Source organism: Mesoplodon bidens (assembly GCF_964165515.1).
Source record: "Mesoplodon bidens genome assembly, chromosome: 4".
NCBI classification, from domain to species: Eukaryota; Metazoa; Chordata; class Mammalia; order Artiodactyla; family Ziphiidae; genus Mesoplodon; species Mesoplodon bidens.
Genome location: NC_138160.1, coordinates 150,040,154 through 150,055,191, shown reverse-complemented (window position 1 = coordinate 150,055,191; position 15,038 = coordinate 150,040,154). Strand labels below are relative to the sequence as shown.

The following is a 15,038-nucleotide window of genomic DNA, read 5'->3' as shown; positions in this document are numbered from 1 at the left end:
TGTTTGTTTAATAGTCACGTTAATGTATCATGACAATATCACATATAATTTGTATATTGTGCATAATGATAAAAATTTGTTTCTTATTATTACGTAACTATTATTTATATCAAACATAAGCATATGTAATATAAATTTTATTTTTAATGTGATGATAATTTTTAACTAATTATTATTTATGCTCGTTATGTATAATAACGCTCTTACGTACTACAGTAATATTGACAGGAATGGAGCTGCCCTTCCACTCCTGGGCACGTGAGGGCGCTCGCGGCGCTCCTGGGGCCCGGGACGCACGCAGGCCCCACCCCCGAGCCCCGATTGGCGGTGCGCGCGGTGCGCGATGGCGCACCGCCTGGTCCCGCCCCGGGCCCGCCCCTCATTCCCTGGGCCCGGCCCCTTCCCTCAGCTCTCCAGCCGGTGGCGGTTGTTGTTCAGAGGCGGCGGCGGCCGCAGCTTGGGTCGCAGTCTCCGGCCGCCCGCCCGCCCACCGGCAGGTCCGCGCGCGGCCATGGAGCTGGAGGTGCCGGACGAAGCGGAGAGCGCCGAGGCGGGGGCCGTGACCTCGGAGGCGGCCTGGGCGGCAGAGAGCAGTGCAGCAGCAGGTAACGGTTCCGGACCTTCCTCCTTCTCTCCCCGCTCCCCGAATGGACCCGCCTGCCCCCCCTGCTGGGGCCCAGTGGACCCGCCCGAGCGCCGGAGGGGCGTCGGGACCCGCAGCGGGGAGGCCGGAACGTTCCACTCGGGGGCGCTCGCGGGGGGGATGGAACGCCCCACTCCGGGGCCGGGGGACACGCCGCGGGGCCCGAGACGCCCCGCCCTGGGGGTTGGGGTGGCGCCGCCCATTCCCGGGGTTCTTGGGGGAGCCGCCTGTCAGGGAGCGGGGGTTGGCGTAGGGCCCCATCTGGGAGGCTGTGGGTGGAGCAGACCCCGTTGGAGGCATGCGGGGAAGATGGGTCCTCACCTCTGGGAGGGGTGCGACCCCTATTTAGGACGCGCGGTAGGTGGGTGCACTGCCTCCTGCTGAGGGCGCTTGGGGACGACGTCCCACCCAGTCTTGTTGTCAGGGGGCTTCTCTGCATGTGGGATAGTGGAGTACCCCCGTTCCGATGTGAGGCCCTGCCTCCAAGGGGTGACGCTGTCCCACATGTCCCCCCCCCCCCGACCTCTGGACCCACTGCTCGGGGCCACCCACTTTGCTGGTATCAGCTTCCAGGCCTCACCCGTTCCCCTGCAAGCCGTCACCCTGTGGGCACATCTTACTGGTCGTTAAGGGAAGGGGCTGCTGTGGCGGAAGTGGAGGGTCTCGGAGGCCAGCTGGGTCAGCCTCCTGACTACCTCATTTTTGTGGAATTCACCAGACCTGGTTTCTAGTCCATTGGCCATTCCTTCCCTTTCTGGGTCTCAGTTTACCTCCTGTAACCGGAGGTAGGTAGGGGGATGACATCTCCAGGCACCTTCAGTGCCAGGGCTTGGCAAGCAGGTGGGGGAGGAGAAGGCCCCCTGCAGCCTTTTCCCTGGATGTTGGGGGGCTGCCGTAGCTCTGTAGGGGCACTGCTTTCTTGAGCCCCTCTCCTTGGCATGCCTCCCTGGCCCTCTAGCAGAGCAGGTTTGGGGAAGGAGGCAGCCTCGCCCAGCCCTGTGGGCCCGCGGTCTGCCTTTTCCTGGGGCGGTGTGCAGAGCCCAGCCACTGCCTGGTTCCTTCTTGGTCAAGGTTGCAGGCTCCCAAATAGGAAGTTTCTGGATCCGCAGAGTTCTCTGTTCCAGGCAGCCCTCTCTGGCGAGTCCCCTGTAGACACCCACAGGGGCATCCATCCTCCTTCTCCCCCGGGCCTCCCGAAACTTCCTTGGCAGGCAGGGAGATGCTGTGCTGCCTGGGAGTTGGGAGAAATGTCTGGAGAAAGAGCCAGAGCGAGCGAGCTCCCCCGGGCTCCAGAGGACTCCCACCGCTTCCTTTCCTGCTGCCATCTGGAGCTGCTTGGTGGGTTACCCTGGTTCAGCTCCAACCATCCGGCCCTCTGGCTCCCGTTCTTTGCTGGCGGCGATGCCCTGCCTGGCCAGCCCCAGACATGGCAGAGGGACCCGGCTGAAGTCCTTTCTCAGCCCCCTGACCTCCGACAGCAGCCCTCTGCCCTGTGCTGGGCAGAGACACAATAGCCTAAGATGCAGTGCCCACAGGAAAGCCACACAGCATATATTTGTCTTATCAGGGGCTAGGTGATCTGATGGGGGCAGATAAAGTCCCAGGCCCCGGCTGTGGTTGGGTCTGAGCACAGGAACCTGGCCCATAAGGGGCCGTCCCCGCTCCTGTCCCCAAACCCGCAGAAATCTGGTTCCCACAGCTGATCACTTACTTCACTCACTTTAGGGTTAATAGATGTCTCTCCTCCGCCAAACCCGTTTCTCTTAAGTTTGGAGAACAACTGTCCATGCCCTTCCTGCTGCTCGAACAGATGCGTAAACACACAGATGGGTCTGCTTGCTCACCAGGGGGTTCGTACGATGCCAGAGTCTTGATGCCTCCGCGCTAGTTTGGGGCTGGAAAGTTCTTTGTTGTGGGTGCCGTCCTGTGCTCTGTGGGGTCCAGCGGCATCCCTGCCCCCACCCACTTGATGCCAGGAGCCCCCCCAGTCCTGGCAACCACAGATGTCCCTGGACATCGCCCAGTGTCCCCTGAAGACACAGTCACCCGGGGTGAGGGCTGCCGTACTTCACCCATCATTCTGTAACTTGCTTGCTTTTTATCCATAATACATTTTTTCCCCCCACATTGGTATCAATTCTTTTCTTCAGAGGGAGAGAATATGGTGCTGTGATTGAGAAGGTGGAAACCCCGTATCCTGCCTGGGTTCCACTCAATTTCTGTGTGACCTCACAGGGCACATGCCTTGATATCTCTGAGCCTCAGTGTCCCCATCTGTAAAATGGGGTCACACTGCCAGCTTTACCTGAGTTAGTGCACCAGCAGGTGGAGGGCGCTTGGTGAACTTTAGTGACAGCCCACCCCCTTTAGGCATGAGCTTCCTGCTGAGGGACGATCCAGTGGTTTCTGGAGCCCCCTTTTGCTGTCACAAGCGATGCTGCAGTAAACATCTTTGAACATATGGGCCTGTAGCCGTGGTGCTTTCAGTTCTAGTGGTTGGAGTCCGCGCCTTGGAATGGCTGGGTCAGGCACAACCAGATTGATGCCCGCTGGCTTTCTGGAAAGGTCCGGCAGGAGCCAAGAGAGACTGTCTCCTCGGAGTGTTGCCAGCTCCGGATGTTATCGGCCTCCGTCATTTTGGCCAATCTGATGGGAGGTGAAATGTATCGGTGGTGTTTTAGAATCCACTTACTTTAAACTCCCGGGCTCCCGAGGCCTGGACCACGGAAGGCCCAATGGTGTTCTCTGCTGGCTTTTGGGGACTCTGTGGAGTGCCTGGTTCTGTGGAGGATCTCAGGAAGGCTGGGCTCTTGGGCACATTCACGGGGACCCTGTGGGTGTCCACGAGCTGCCTGTGGGCTTTGGCCTGCGCTGTGGTCTCTGAGCAGTTTCCCTCCTGTCCTTCCTGCTTCCGTGATGTCTCAGAATAGTCAGCTGCGTTCCCCGCTGACCCCTGGCCCCTCCCACGTCTAACCTGGTGGCAAATTATGTCGGCTTTGTCTTCAAAGTGGACCGAAAATCCACCCATTTGCCCCCCACTCCTCTGCCACCACCTGGTTCAGTCCCATCATCCATGGCTGGCCTGGCCCCATGTCTCTTCCTGTGCTCCCTCCCGCTCACTCCAGAAGGCTCCCACTAAAAGCTGACTCAGGCCCCACCCTTCCTCTGCCCACAGCCCTCCAGGGTCCCACCTCCCTGGGGGTTAAAGCCCAAGTCCTCCCCGCGGCCCACAAGGTCCTGCACGACCTGCCCCCTCGCTCACTCTGCTCCAGACACACGGGCCTCCTGGCCGTTCCTCCAGCTCACCAGGCCTGGTGCTGCCCCACTGTGCCCTCTGTCTGGGATGCTCATCCTCCATATCCCTGTCATTTGCTTCCTTAGTTCTTTCAAGTTTTTGCTCTACTGTGTCCTCTCAACGAGGCTTCCCATGACATTTGAGGGAGGCCTGAAGGAGGCGCAGGAAGCCAGCAGGGCTCAAGCAAAAGGCCTCATGTGCTCAAAAAGCAGCGTCGAGCCAGCATGGCTGAGGGTGAGGCCTCATCACCAGGGGCCTCCTCTGTAGCTGTGGGCAGATTGTAACCGCGGGCAGCAGTGTCCCTCGTCTGCTCGTTGCGAGTCAACAATGGCCTTTGGAGGCAGAAGGCTCCCAGTTCTAATCCCGCCCTGGCCACTTTCTAGTGAGGCCATGTCCGGCGCTTGGGCCGGCAGCCTGGTCCTCTCTGTGGAGAGGCCTTGGGAGCCGGACCGCCTTTGCCAGCCAGGGGGTCCTCTGCTTCGGTGTCTCCATCTGTGAAATGGGCGTGATGACTGTGCCTTTCTCGTGGAGCTGGATCAGGTCGATTGGCTTGTAGAGCCCTGGAAGGGTGCTGCCCTGGCCGGCCCCACATGGGTGCCAGCTCAAGGGACCGCTTCCCCCAGAGCCTGGGTGGGCGGGGCCGCTGTCTGACTCGGCTCACGGGGACGTGCGGTCACCTCTTGCTTTGCCCTTGGGCAGGGCCTATTGGACATTATGGAGCACCTGCTGTGGGGGCAGGGGTCCGGCACCTGGGCTCCTTCACCTTCAGATTGGTGGGGGTCAGGATGCAATGGCAAGCTAGTAGACAGGTGAGGCCAGCGGTTGCAGACTGGGGCCCCGGGTCCATCCTGCCCGCCGGTTTTTGTCTGTCACGTCTTCCTGACGCTTCGCCACGCCCTGTCATTCGCCTGTGGTCCATGGGGCTGTCTAGCTACAGTGACAGAGCTTAGAGTTGAGACAGAGACCCGTGGCCTGCAAAGTTGGAGACACTCACTGGCTATTCCTCTACGGAGAACGCTTGCCGACCCCTGAGTCAGACCACGCCAGCCCATGGGGAGCTGCCAGGGCAGTGAAACGGGTGCCGTGGCCCCAGGGGGTGACCATGGCCTGCAGCTGCCAGGTGGTCAGGGGAGCAGGTGACCCAAGCAGCCGCGGTTGAGCATTCAGGCAGAGGGATCAGCAGGGCAAAGGCCCTGAGGCAGGAATGAGCATGACTTGTTCCTCAGAAGGGAAGGGGTGGGGGGCCTGGCCCTGCTCGCGTTCTGGTCTGAGTCCAGTCTGTGGTGCTGGTGGGTTTAAGCAGGGCAGAGAGTCACGTTTTACAGAGTGAGAGCCCTCTGCCTGCCTGGTGGGGAGGGGCTGCGGGGGTGGGCATCCAGGTGAGTGGGGCTGGGGGCCTGGATGGTGGTCTTGTGGTGGGGGAGGGAGGGGAGGGAGGCCTGCACCCTGGAGTTGGTGGGGGGAGGGCGGTTGGTGAGGGCCCAAGGAGGAGCAGGTGTGGGGGTCCAGGCCCTGGCAGGCTTGTGCTGATGGGTAAGGAGCAGGTCTGGGGGGCTGCTCAGGGCTCCCAAGGCTGGTGGATTCCCACAGGATCCTGGGCAGGGCGGCCTGGGGCTTGACCGGGCTGAGCCCTGCCTGGGCTGAGGACAGTGTGCCTGCCTCCGCCTCTCAGAATGAGGGCAGGGGTCCCAAGGATTCGGCAGGGCATGGAGAGGTGAGCCCCACACCCCCGGCGGTGCTCGTTAAGTGACAGACGTGTGGCCCAGGCATTTACCAGCCTGGTGACCAGGCCCCGGGCCCTCCTGTTCCTGCTGCCCCCACTGAGCCGCGTGGCACCACGCGTGACAGGGCAGGTCGGGATCCCGCTGGGGATTTCCTGGCTGCTGCCAGCTGGACAGCAGGGACTGCGCACGTGGGGGGATTACTGACCCGGGGATTAGCCTCGGGGCCCCTGTACTAGGTGCCACCAGGCCCCATGGAGGTGTTAGGGGTCCATCCTGAGGGGCCCCAAGTGCCTGAGCCAGTGGGAAGGCATTTGGAGACCTGGCCTCTGGCTCTGACCGAGGAAAGGGACCCCAGCATCTGCCCCAGTTGCTCTTCTCTCTCGATCATGCGCGTGTCATGCACACATATGGGCCGTTATCCAGGGGCCACAGGGTTGCCGTTGAAGGTTTGGGGCTGTGGGGTGCAGGTCAGGTGTTCGTAAGCAGATGCCACTGAAGACTGCTCGGGCCGGGTGCTGGGGAGGCCCCAACGAGACGGGCACGGTCCTTGTGTGCATGCCGGGGGTGCGGGTGGGGTGTGTGCAAACAGTAAGTGACGAAAGGAGAGAGAGGTGTAACACGGCAGGGGAAGCGAGTGCCCAGTGCCTCAGGGAAGAGCAGAGTGGAGAAGGGGAGAGAAAAACGGGCGTGGGGGGAGCGATGGAGGCCAGGTACTCAGGAGGGGCGACGGGCGACATCTGAGCAGAGATCTACAGGAAGGAGGGGATGTGCACTGAGCGGGTGTGGGGAGAGGCTCCCAGGCAGAGGGCACAGCCCGTGCAAAGGCCCTAGGGCAGGACCGTGCCTGGGTTGTTGCAGGAACAGTAAGGAGGCCCATGTGGATGGAGCAGAGTGAGTGAGGGAGAGAGAGGGAGGAGGGGAGGGCGGGGAGGGGACGGGGCAGGTCGGGCAGGACCTTGTGGGCCACAGGGAGGACTTGGGCTTTTACCCCGAGGGAGGAGGGGTCCCTGGAGGGCTGTGGGCAGAGGAGGGGTGGGGCCTGACTCAGGTGCTCACGGGCTACTTCTGGCCACTGTGGGGGAAAGACTGTGGGGAGGGAGGGTGGGAGCCGGGGACCACGGTGGAGGGGACTGAGCTGGTCCAGGTGGTGATGCTGGGACTTGCGCTCAGGTGGAGGCAGGAGGAAGGAGTGATGCGGAGTAGATTTTAGAAGCTGAGTTGACCGAACTTACTGAAGGGTTGAGTGTGGCGGGGGAGGGGAGAGGAGTAGAGGGTGACTCCCAGGTTGGGGTCTGAGCCCCTGGAAGGGCAGGCTGCCTCAGCTGAGATAGGGGATGGTCAGGCGCAGTGTGGGTATGAGACATGGAGACGTGGGGGGCAGAGGACCGAGTCTGGAGCCCAGGGGGTGGTTGGGCGGACGGCCATGGGGCGAGGAGGTGGGGACGAGGCAGGGAAAGGGCCTCCTCATGCAGAGCAATGACTGGGCAGCTGATGTGTTCATGGGGGTCACGTCTTAGAGCCCCTGGCAGGACATGGCCTTTACAGCGTGTGACGAGGGGAGGTGACAAGGGGGCGGGCGCAGGTGGAGAAGAGGCAGGATGCAGGGTCCCAGCAGCCATGGGAAGCTCATTGGTGAAGCGGCATCCAGGCACGCCTTCCTCTCGGGGATCCCATGAGGATTAGATGAGCCAGCGCATGCGAACTGTCCAGGACGGGACCCAGCTTGTGGGGAATGGAGGCCCCGTCTCTGCAAGCCAGGTTGGACGTGGAGAAAGCATGGGTCTTTACTGGGGTTTCTGCAGGACGGGAGGGACGGGCAGCGTTGGCACCCTGAGCCAGCTTGGGATTGGCTCGTTCGATGGCGGCGGCTGTGGGCTGGCGTGGGCTCAGGCTGGGGGCGGTTGAGGCGGTGCCCCTGGGCTTGCATGTGAGCAGGATGAGGAGTGCTGAGGGTGTTGCCTGTAGTGGCTTGGTTGGCACAGCAGAGATGTGCTCACAGGCAGGTGGTTTGTGATCTAGGGGTTGGCTGACTCCAGGAGGGACAGTCCCCAGGTCTGCAAGGCCCCTAAGATGTCAGAGCATCATAAGATGCACGTGATGAACCCAAGGTGAACCGTTCCGAGTTCCCTCCAGCAAGGGTGAGAGCACCGTGCCTCACCCATTTCTTCCATCCTTGGCACAAAGGGAGGTCTGGGCATAGTTGCAGCTTGTATTTATCATAACGTCAATCAGAGGGAAACGTGAATCAGAGGGAAATGTCTTCACGTATTTTTTCCTTTTTAATGTTTCATCTTTGTTTTATTAAAAATGTATCCCAGCAAAGGGAGCAGAGACTTGCCCAGTGGCACTGGGCAGTGGCACTGGACTGCCTCACCTTGGCAGCATCCTGCACTTTGTCAGAGCTGGAAAATGGAGCATCGGCCACCAGGGAGTCCTTGGTGCCTTTGCCCCCACAAGCATTCATGTCTCCACTCTGTCTTGTCTTGATTCCACACTCACAGACCCCTTTTCACCACTCACCCCATTCCTGCATTTAATCCTACACATCTCAGGACTCTTATTCATTTTCTGGGAGCTGTATACTGATTGTAGCTTTCCCATTTTCAAATTATTTATCAGTCTTTTTCTTATTGATCTGTGGGAGCTCTTTATATATTATGGAAGATTTTTTTTTTAAATCCATGATACAAGTAAGTTTAAGTAGCTTTTCCCCATCTTCTCTTAAGATGATTATCAATGCCAGGCAGGTGTTTTTGTTTTCATGTGGTCCCATTTATCAGCCTCTCTCTCTTTTTTTTAGATAGTATCTTCTATTTATTTATTTATTTATTTATTTATTTATTTTCGGCTGTGTTGGGTCTTCGTTGCTACGTGCGGGCTTTCTCTAGTTGTAGCGAGCGGGGCCTACTCTTCATTGTGGTGCGCAGGCTTCTCATTGTAGTGGCATCTCGTTGTAGAGCACAGGCTCTAGGCACGTGGGCTTCAGTAGTTGTGGCACGTGGGCTCAGTAGTTGTGGCTCTTGGGCTCTAGAGCACAGGCTCAGTAGTTATGGCACACGGGCTTAGCTGCTCCGTGGCATGTGGGATCTTCCTGGACCAGGGCTCGAACCTGGGTCCCCTGCATCGGCAGGTGGATTCTTAACCACTGCACCACCAGGGAAGTCCCTATCAGTCTTTTTTTTATGGTTTCCCAGTTTGGTGTCATGATGGAAATGTGTCCTCTGTTCCAAGGTTACAGTTAAATTCTTCTAATACTTCTATAATTTTACTTATTTTTTTCTTTACATTTTTTTCCTTTACATTTAAATTCTTGTTATATTTGGCATTTATCCTGGCATAAGATGTACAAGGGTTTAATTGAGCCAAGTCTTCCCGGGTGGCTCAGGGTCAGCCCAGCCCCACTTCCTGGATAATCTGCTTTCCTCACGGATTTCAGATGCCACCTTGATTACAGACCAGATGCTTGCGTGTAGCTGGTCTATTTCTGGGCTTTCTGTTCGGTTCCCCTCGTCTGCCTCTGTCTTCGTGCAAAAGGCATGCCTTCAGCTACAAATAATAACATGCTTACTGGAAAAAAGCAGCAGCCCAGACCTGCAGTCAGTGGAATGTGAGCATTTATTTGTCTTGACCCTCCGTTTCTACGGAGGTAATGCCTGTTATTCCGGATGTTTACCTGTCTCCGTATATATTAGTATTTTGTTAACGTTTTATTTTGAAACCTTTGGAGCCTGTGGAAAGTCGCAGGGACACTCTGGCGACACCCACACGCCCTCTGCCAAGGGAGGGAGGACACGTGGGGCCAGGCTCCGCCTCTGTCACCCCATCATCACAACTGATCCCCATGCAGCAGCCTCGTGTGATGTACGTTTCTGTTTAAAGACGGCTTGTCTGATACCAGTTGTTGATTCATTCACGGCAGGGCTGTAACCCTTGCCTGAAAGAAGCTCATCTAACACACGTACTGTCCCCATGAGCATGTCACCGCCCTCCTGCACTTGGGACACCGACCATCAAGCACTTCAGCTCTACGCTGGGGGGCCGTTTTAGATGCAGAATCACTCACCGAAAACACAAAAATGCAGAAAACATGGCACTAAAGAGACCACGAAAAGTACACTTGTCTGTGGTCTGAGAGCTGAACCGAGCAGGCAGGGTGTCACCTGGCTCGGGCTCGCTGGGCACGTGTGCGGGGCACCGGAGACCTCGCTGCCCTGCGTGTGCCTGAGAACGAGCGTGGCAGCCCCCCGCGTGTGGGTTACAGATAAATTCCAGCCGGTAGGTGGACTTGCAGACGTGGAATCTGTAAGTAAGGAGGACGGAGGACGGGCTGTACGTCCGATAAACAAAGATGCTCTCTGAGCTGAGTGCAGGGGTCACGTGGAGGAAATGGAGCATCGGCGCAGCCCGCAGTCGGGATTCACAGTTTTGTGAATTAACCCAAACCTTCCCGTATGGTAACTTTTTTTACCTCTCCCGGATTCAGTCCAGGATCACACACGGCATTTGGAGACGTGGGGTCGGCGGGGCCCTCCAAGGGCCCGAGACTGGACAAGCCTCCTTCCTGGGCTGAGAGTCCCTCTGTGACCCTGACCCAGCCACCTGAACCCTTCCAGCTGCGGAGCCACTGAGAATGTGCCTGGTGACCCCCGGAGCCACCCTCCTTGCCTCGTTCCTCCTCCGCCCTCTACAGTCCGTCCTCTGCCTGCTCCTCCAGGAAGCCCACCCGATTTCCATGACCCAGTCCGCCCCGCTTAGACCTTCCATGTGGTGATTGTCTGCTGACCTGAGGGCCGTCTCTGCCCAGAGCCTCGGGCCCTGAACTTTGGTGGCAGGCCGGTGCTCAGCCCAGACTGGTGTTAGGCTGTGTCTGTGGCATGAGTGGTGAAAGTTCTGGAACCTTCTTTCTCTTAGGGCCTGTGAGTTCTGGATTGACACCTTGCCCCCCACCCCTACCCCTGGCCCTGTCCTTTGCAAGGTTTCCTGTTTACCACTGTGGAAGCACTTGCTCTGTGCAGTGAAATGGGGGGGGTGCAGCATGGGCTGCTGGTCAGGGCTTGGCCCCCAGCTGCACCCTCCCCTCCAGCCACAACAGACCCTTTCTTTGCTGTTCCTGGAAAGTGTCCTGTCACCACAGGGCCTTTGCATGTGCCCCCCCCGCCCCCCGCCACCCCAGAATTCAGCTTTCTCGTGATTTTTCTTTTCCCTCCTTTGGAAAGCTGCCGTGTGTTTCTGGCACGAAATACAGGCCTGGCCCCACCCTCATACCCACCCCAGGCACCTCTGTTGCCAGCCCCTTGGGAGGCACTTGCTGTGCACACCTGCCCTGGTCACACACCTCCTACTGTTGTGTTTGTAAAATGCAAGCAGACCTCAGAGACACTGCAGGTTTGGTTCCAGACCCCTGAAATAAAGCAAATACCGCAGTAAAAAGCAAGTCATGTGAATTTTTGGTTTCCCAGCAGATATAAAAGTTATCTTTGGGAATTTCCTGGTGGCCCAGTGGTTAGGACTCTGCGCTTCCAGTGCCGGGGGCACAAGTTTGACCCCTGGTTGGGAAACGAAGATCCCACAAGCCGCCTGCGGCCAGAAAAAAAAAAGTTATCTTTACACTATACTGTAGTATTATTAAGTGTACAGTGGCATTATGTCTAAAAACAATGCACATACCTTAATTTAAAAATACTTTATTGCTAAAAAAATGCTAACGGTCAACCTGAGCCTTCAGAAAGTAGTAATTTTGTTTTTGATAGTAACATAAAATATCACTGACCACAGATCAGCATAACAATATAATAATAGAGACAAAGTTTGAAATGTTGTGAGAAATAACACAGTGTGACTCAGAGACACGCAGGGAGCAAATGCTGTTGGGAAAATGGCGCCGATAGGCTTCCACAAACCTTCATTTTTTCAAAAACTCAGTATCTGCTCAGTGCAGCAAAGCAAGGTCGGCCTGCAGACCTCATTTTGCACTTAAACTTTTTTCTAAACACTTTTTTGGGTAACAGCTTTGTTGAGATATAATTCACATGCCACATGGTTTTACCTATTTAAAGTGTGCAACTCAGTGGTTTTTGCTATATTCACAGAGTTATGTGACCATCACCACAATTGACTTTGGAACATTCTCATCACCCCAAAAGGAAGCCCCGTCCCCATGAGCAGTCACCCCCCTCCCCCTCCCCAGCCCCTGACAACCACGAATCCACTGTCTGTGTCTGTGGATCTGCCTGTTCTGGACATTTCATGTAAATGGAATCACACACTGTGTGTCCTTCTGCGTCTGGCTTCTCTCACTGAGCGTCGTGTTCTCGGGGTCCGTCCACGTTGTAGCGAGTGTCAGGGCTTCACCCCTTTTCATGGCTGAGTGATGCTCCCGTGTATGGAGGGACACGTGTGTTTATCCATCATTCGTCAGTGGACATTTGGGGTGTTTGCACCTTTTGGCTGCTGTGACTCGTGCTGCTGAGAACATTCACGTACAGCCTTTGTGTGGACACGTGTCCTCATTTCTCTTGGGTGGACACCCAGCCGTGGTGATGCTGCGTCAGATGGAAACTCCGTTTAACCTTCTGGGGAGCTGCCACTCCGTTCCCACGGCGGCCGCGCCACTTCCCCTCCCCCATCCTCACCAGGGGGCGGGGGACTCACCGTGGTCTTGGTGTGCATTTCCCTGACGGTTAGTGATGGTGAGCATCTGATCGTGTGCGTGTTGGGCATTTGTGTGTCCTCTTTGGAGAAACGTCTGTTCAAGTCCTTTGCTCGTTTTCCAGTTGGGTTAGTTTTCCTTTCATTACTGAATTGTAGGCGTTCTTTCTGTGTTCTAGACACGGGCCCCTCTTCTGATAGATGATCCACAGTATTCACTCCCATTCTGTGGGTTGTCTTTTCATCTTCTTAGTGGTGTCAGTTTTGTTTTTTTTTTTGCGGTACACGGGCCTCTCACTGTTGTGGCCTCTCCCGCTGCGGAGCACAGGCTCCGGACGCGCAGGCTCAGCGGCCATGCCTCACGGGCCCAGCTGCTCCGCGGCACATGGGATCTTCCCGGACCGGGGCACGAACGCGTGTCCCCTGCATCGGCAGGCGGACTCTCAACCACTGCGCCACCAGTGAAGCCCAGTGGTGTCAGTTTTGACCAGCTTCCGTTTCTCTTTTTCTTCAGCTGCTGTGCCTTGGTTGTTGTAGTGAAGAAATCCCTACCTGACTCAAGGTCATGAGGATTTACCTGTTTTCTTCTAAGGGTTTTATGGTCTCAGCTCTTGCATTCGTGTAGGTTTGTGATGCGTTTTGAGTTAGTTGTGTTGCTGTGGGCAGGACCCCAGTGTTTCCCCCATCCAGTTGTCTGGGCGCCCTTGTGGCCTGGCCTCTGGTCATAACGGGGGCCAAGACAGACCCTGGCCCTGCCTCCAAGGAAGCCCCCAGTCTGGGAAGCGCTGGAGATGGACCCTAATCACCAGCCACACGTGGGTCCAGTGGTGACAGTGGTGTCAGGGCCTGTCCCCTCCCTGCCCTCACCTCTTGTCACTGACTCTGCTCTGGCATCACAGCCTCTTGCCGATCGCCCCCCGCCCCTCGCCACCCCCTCCAGCTCTGCAGGCACGGTCCTGCCCCAGGACCTTTACACTGGCTCTTCCCACTGCCTGGGAGGCTGTGCTGGCTCTCAGCTGGCTCTTTCCTGTCTCCTTTCCTGGATGCAGTCATTGCTCAGGCTGAAGCCTGCCATCTGGAATCAAGTCCATCTGTCCCCTCTCTATCCTGGGTGACCTCAGGTGAGTGACCTGGTCTCTCTGAGCCTCAACTTCCACATCTGTCACGTGGAGGTAATCATAATACTTGCCTTACGGGTCCGTTGGGCAGATTAAACAAATTAACAGCCCTGGCCTCATGGTACAGACTTGGTCAGCGTTAACTGTTTGTCCCTGCTGCCCTGGCTGGTCCCTGGAGTGATTGGAGGGTTGGAGCTGGTGGCTCACACAAAGCAGCCTGTGCCCTAGGGCTGCTGCCCGCTGTGTGCCCTCTGAGCCAAGCCCTGGCACCCTGGCCCCAGACCTCGTCATGACTCCTGGGGCCATCACCAGGGAGAAGGGGGTGGGTGCCGGTGCCCACAGTCCTGCCAAGTGCCACGCACCTGCTCCCTGGGCTGTAGATGTGCAGGAGGGTGTGATTGCTGCCCGCACGGGGCTCATGGCTACTAAGGGAGCAGCCACTGGAGGAACAAAACTATAAAAAAGAAGGTTTAAACCAAGCAGACTTATAAGTGGCAGAGAGTGGGGTTGGGAGCCAGCTGCAGCCGGTGGTCAGGGAAGGTCTCTCTGAGGGGATGGCGTTTGATCCAGGCCTGAATGGTGAGCTGGGGAAGAGCGTTCAGGCAGAGGAGAAACACGTGCAAAGGCCCTGGGGCAGGACTGTGCCTGGAGTGTGTGAGGAGCAGTGAGGGGGCCACGTAGGGGGAACACAGTGAGGGGAGGGGGGAGGAGGAGGAGGTGCGGGCCGGGAGGGCCCTCCATCTGGACAGCTCTCCCATCTCCATCCACTCTTCCTGTTTGTGCCTCAGGGACCATGTTGAGACCCAGGTAGCATCGGTTAGTTACTGCCGTGTAACAAATTACCCCAGAACTTCGTGGCTTAAAATAGTAATAAACATTTATCATCTCACACTTTCTGTGGGTCAGGAATCTTAGGGTGGCTTAGCCCCAAACCTCGCGGCTCCATCTCTCACGAGGTTGCAGTGAGGCTGTGGGCCACGCTGGAGGAGCTGCCCCCAGGATGGGTCCCTGCTGTGGTTGTGGGATCAGGCAGTTTGTTTGGCCTTGGAGCCTCTGTTTTCTCATCTGTAAAATGGGGCGCTTGTAGCCCTTGTCTCACTGGGTGGAGCTGGGCAGTCAGCTCCACCATGCCTGGCTCAGAGGGGCCTCAAAGTGCAGGAGCCCCTGTGACACCCCCAGGGCCCAGCCGGCTGTCAGGGGCCTGGCTCCTGGTCTGGCCTATAGGGTCTGGGGGCCCCTGGGAAATGGGGCCCAGAACTGGACTGTGAGAGCAGCACCCCCCAACTGGCAGTACCACCCCGTGAGCAACCAGGGGGCCTCTGGCCATGGCCCTGCCTCCCTCAGTGCCCTCGGTCTGCTGGAATCCAGTGCGGTGTGTGCCGCCCAGCCCGGGCTGCTGGAGAATAAAAATACATCTGGGAGGCAAACTGGGCCAAGAAACTCAGTCCTGAGATAGTGTGTGACCCTCCGCCAGGCACCTTCAGGGTTGGGGGAGCACTGTCCCCACCGCACTCTGGCCACTGTCCTCCGACCTGGCCCCCGTCTGCCGGCCCCTTCCCGAACACTGACGCTGGTGACCTGGCTTCCCCTGGGGAGCCCCTGTCCAACCC

General features: G+C 57.6%; 1 protein-coding gene across 6 annotated transcripts in view; it reads left to right on the top strand.

Moving 5' to 3' along the window:
• Window positions 1-296: 296 nt before the first annotated feature.
• Window positions 297-15,038, top strand: part of PIP5K1C (phosphatidylinositol-4-phosphate 5-kinase type 1 gamma) — a 59,296-nt gene continuing 44,554 nt past the window's right edge. For 4 of the 6 annotated variants that reach the window (XM_081231688.1, XM_081231689.1, XM_081231686.1 and 1 more), the window contains exon 1: window positions 298-605. In XM_081231688.1, the coding sequence (XP_081087814.1) occupies window positions 344-605 (262 nt within the window). In that variant the 5' untranslated portion in view covers window positions 298-343. Of the gene's footprint in view, window positions 606-15,038 lie in introns of all 6 variants that reach the window. The other 2 variants (XM_081231691.1, XM_081231690.1) reach the window with 2 other exon arrangements.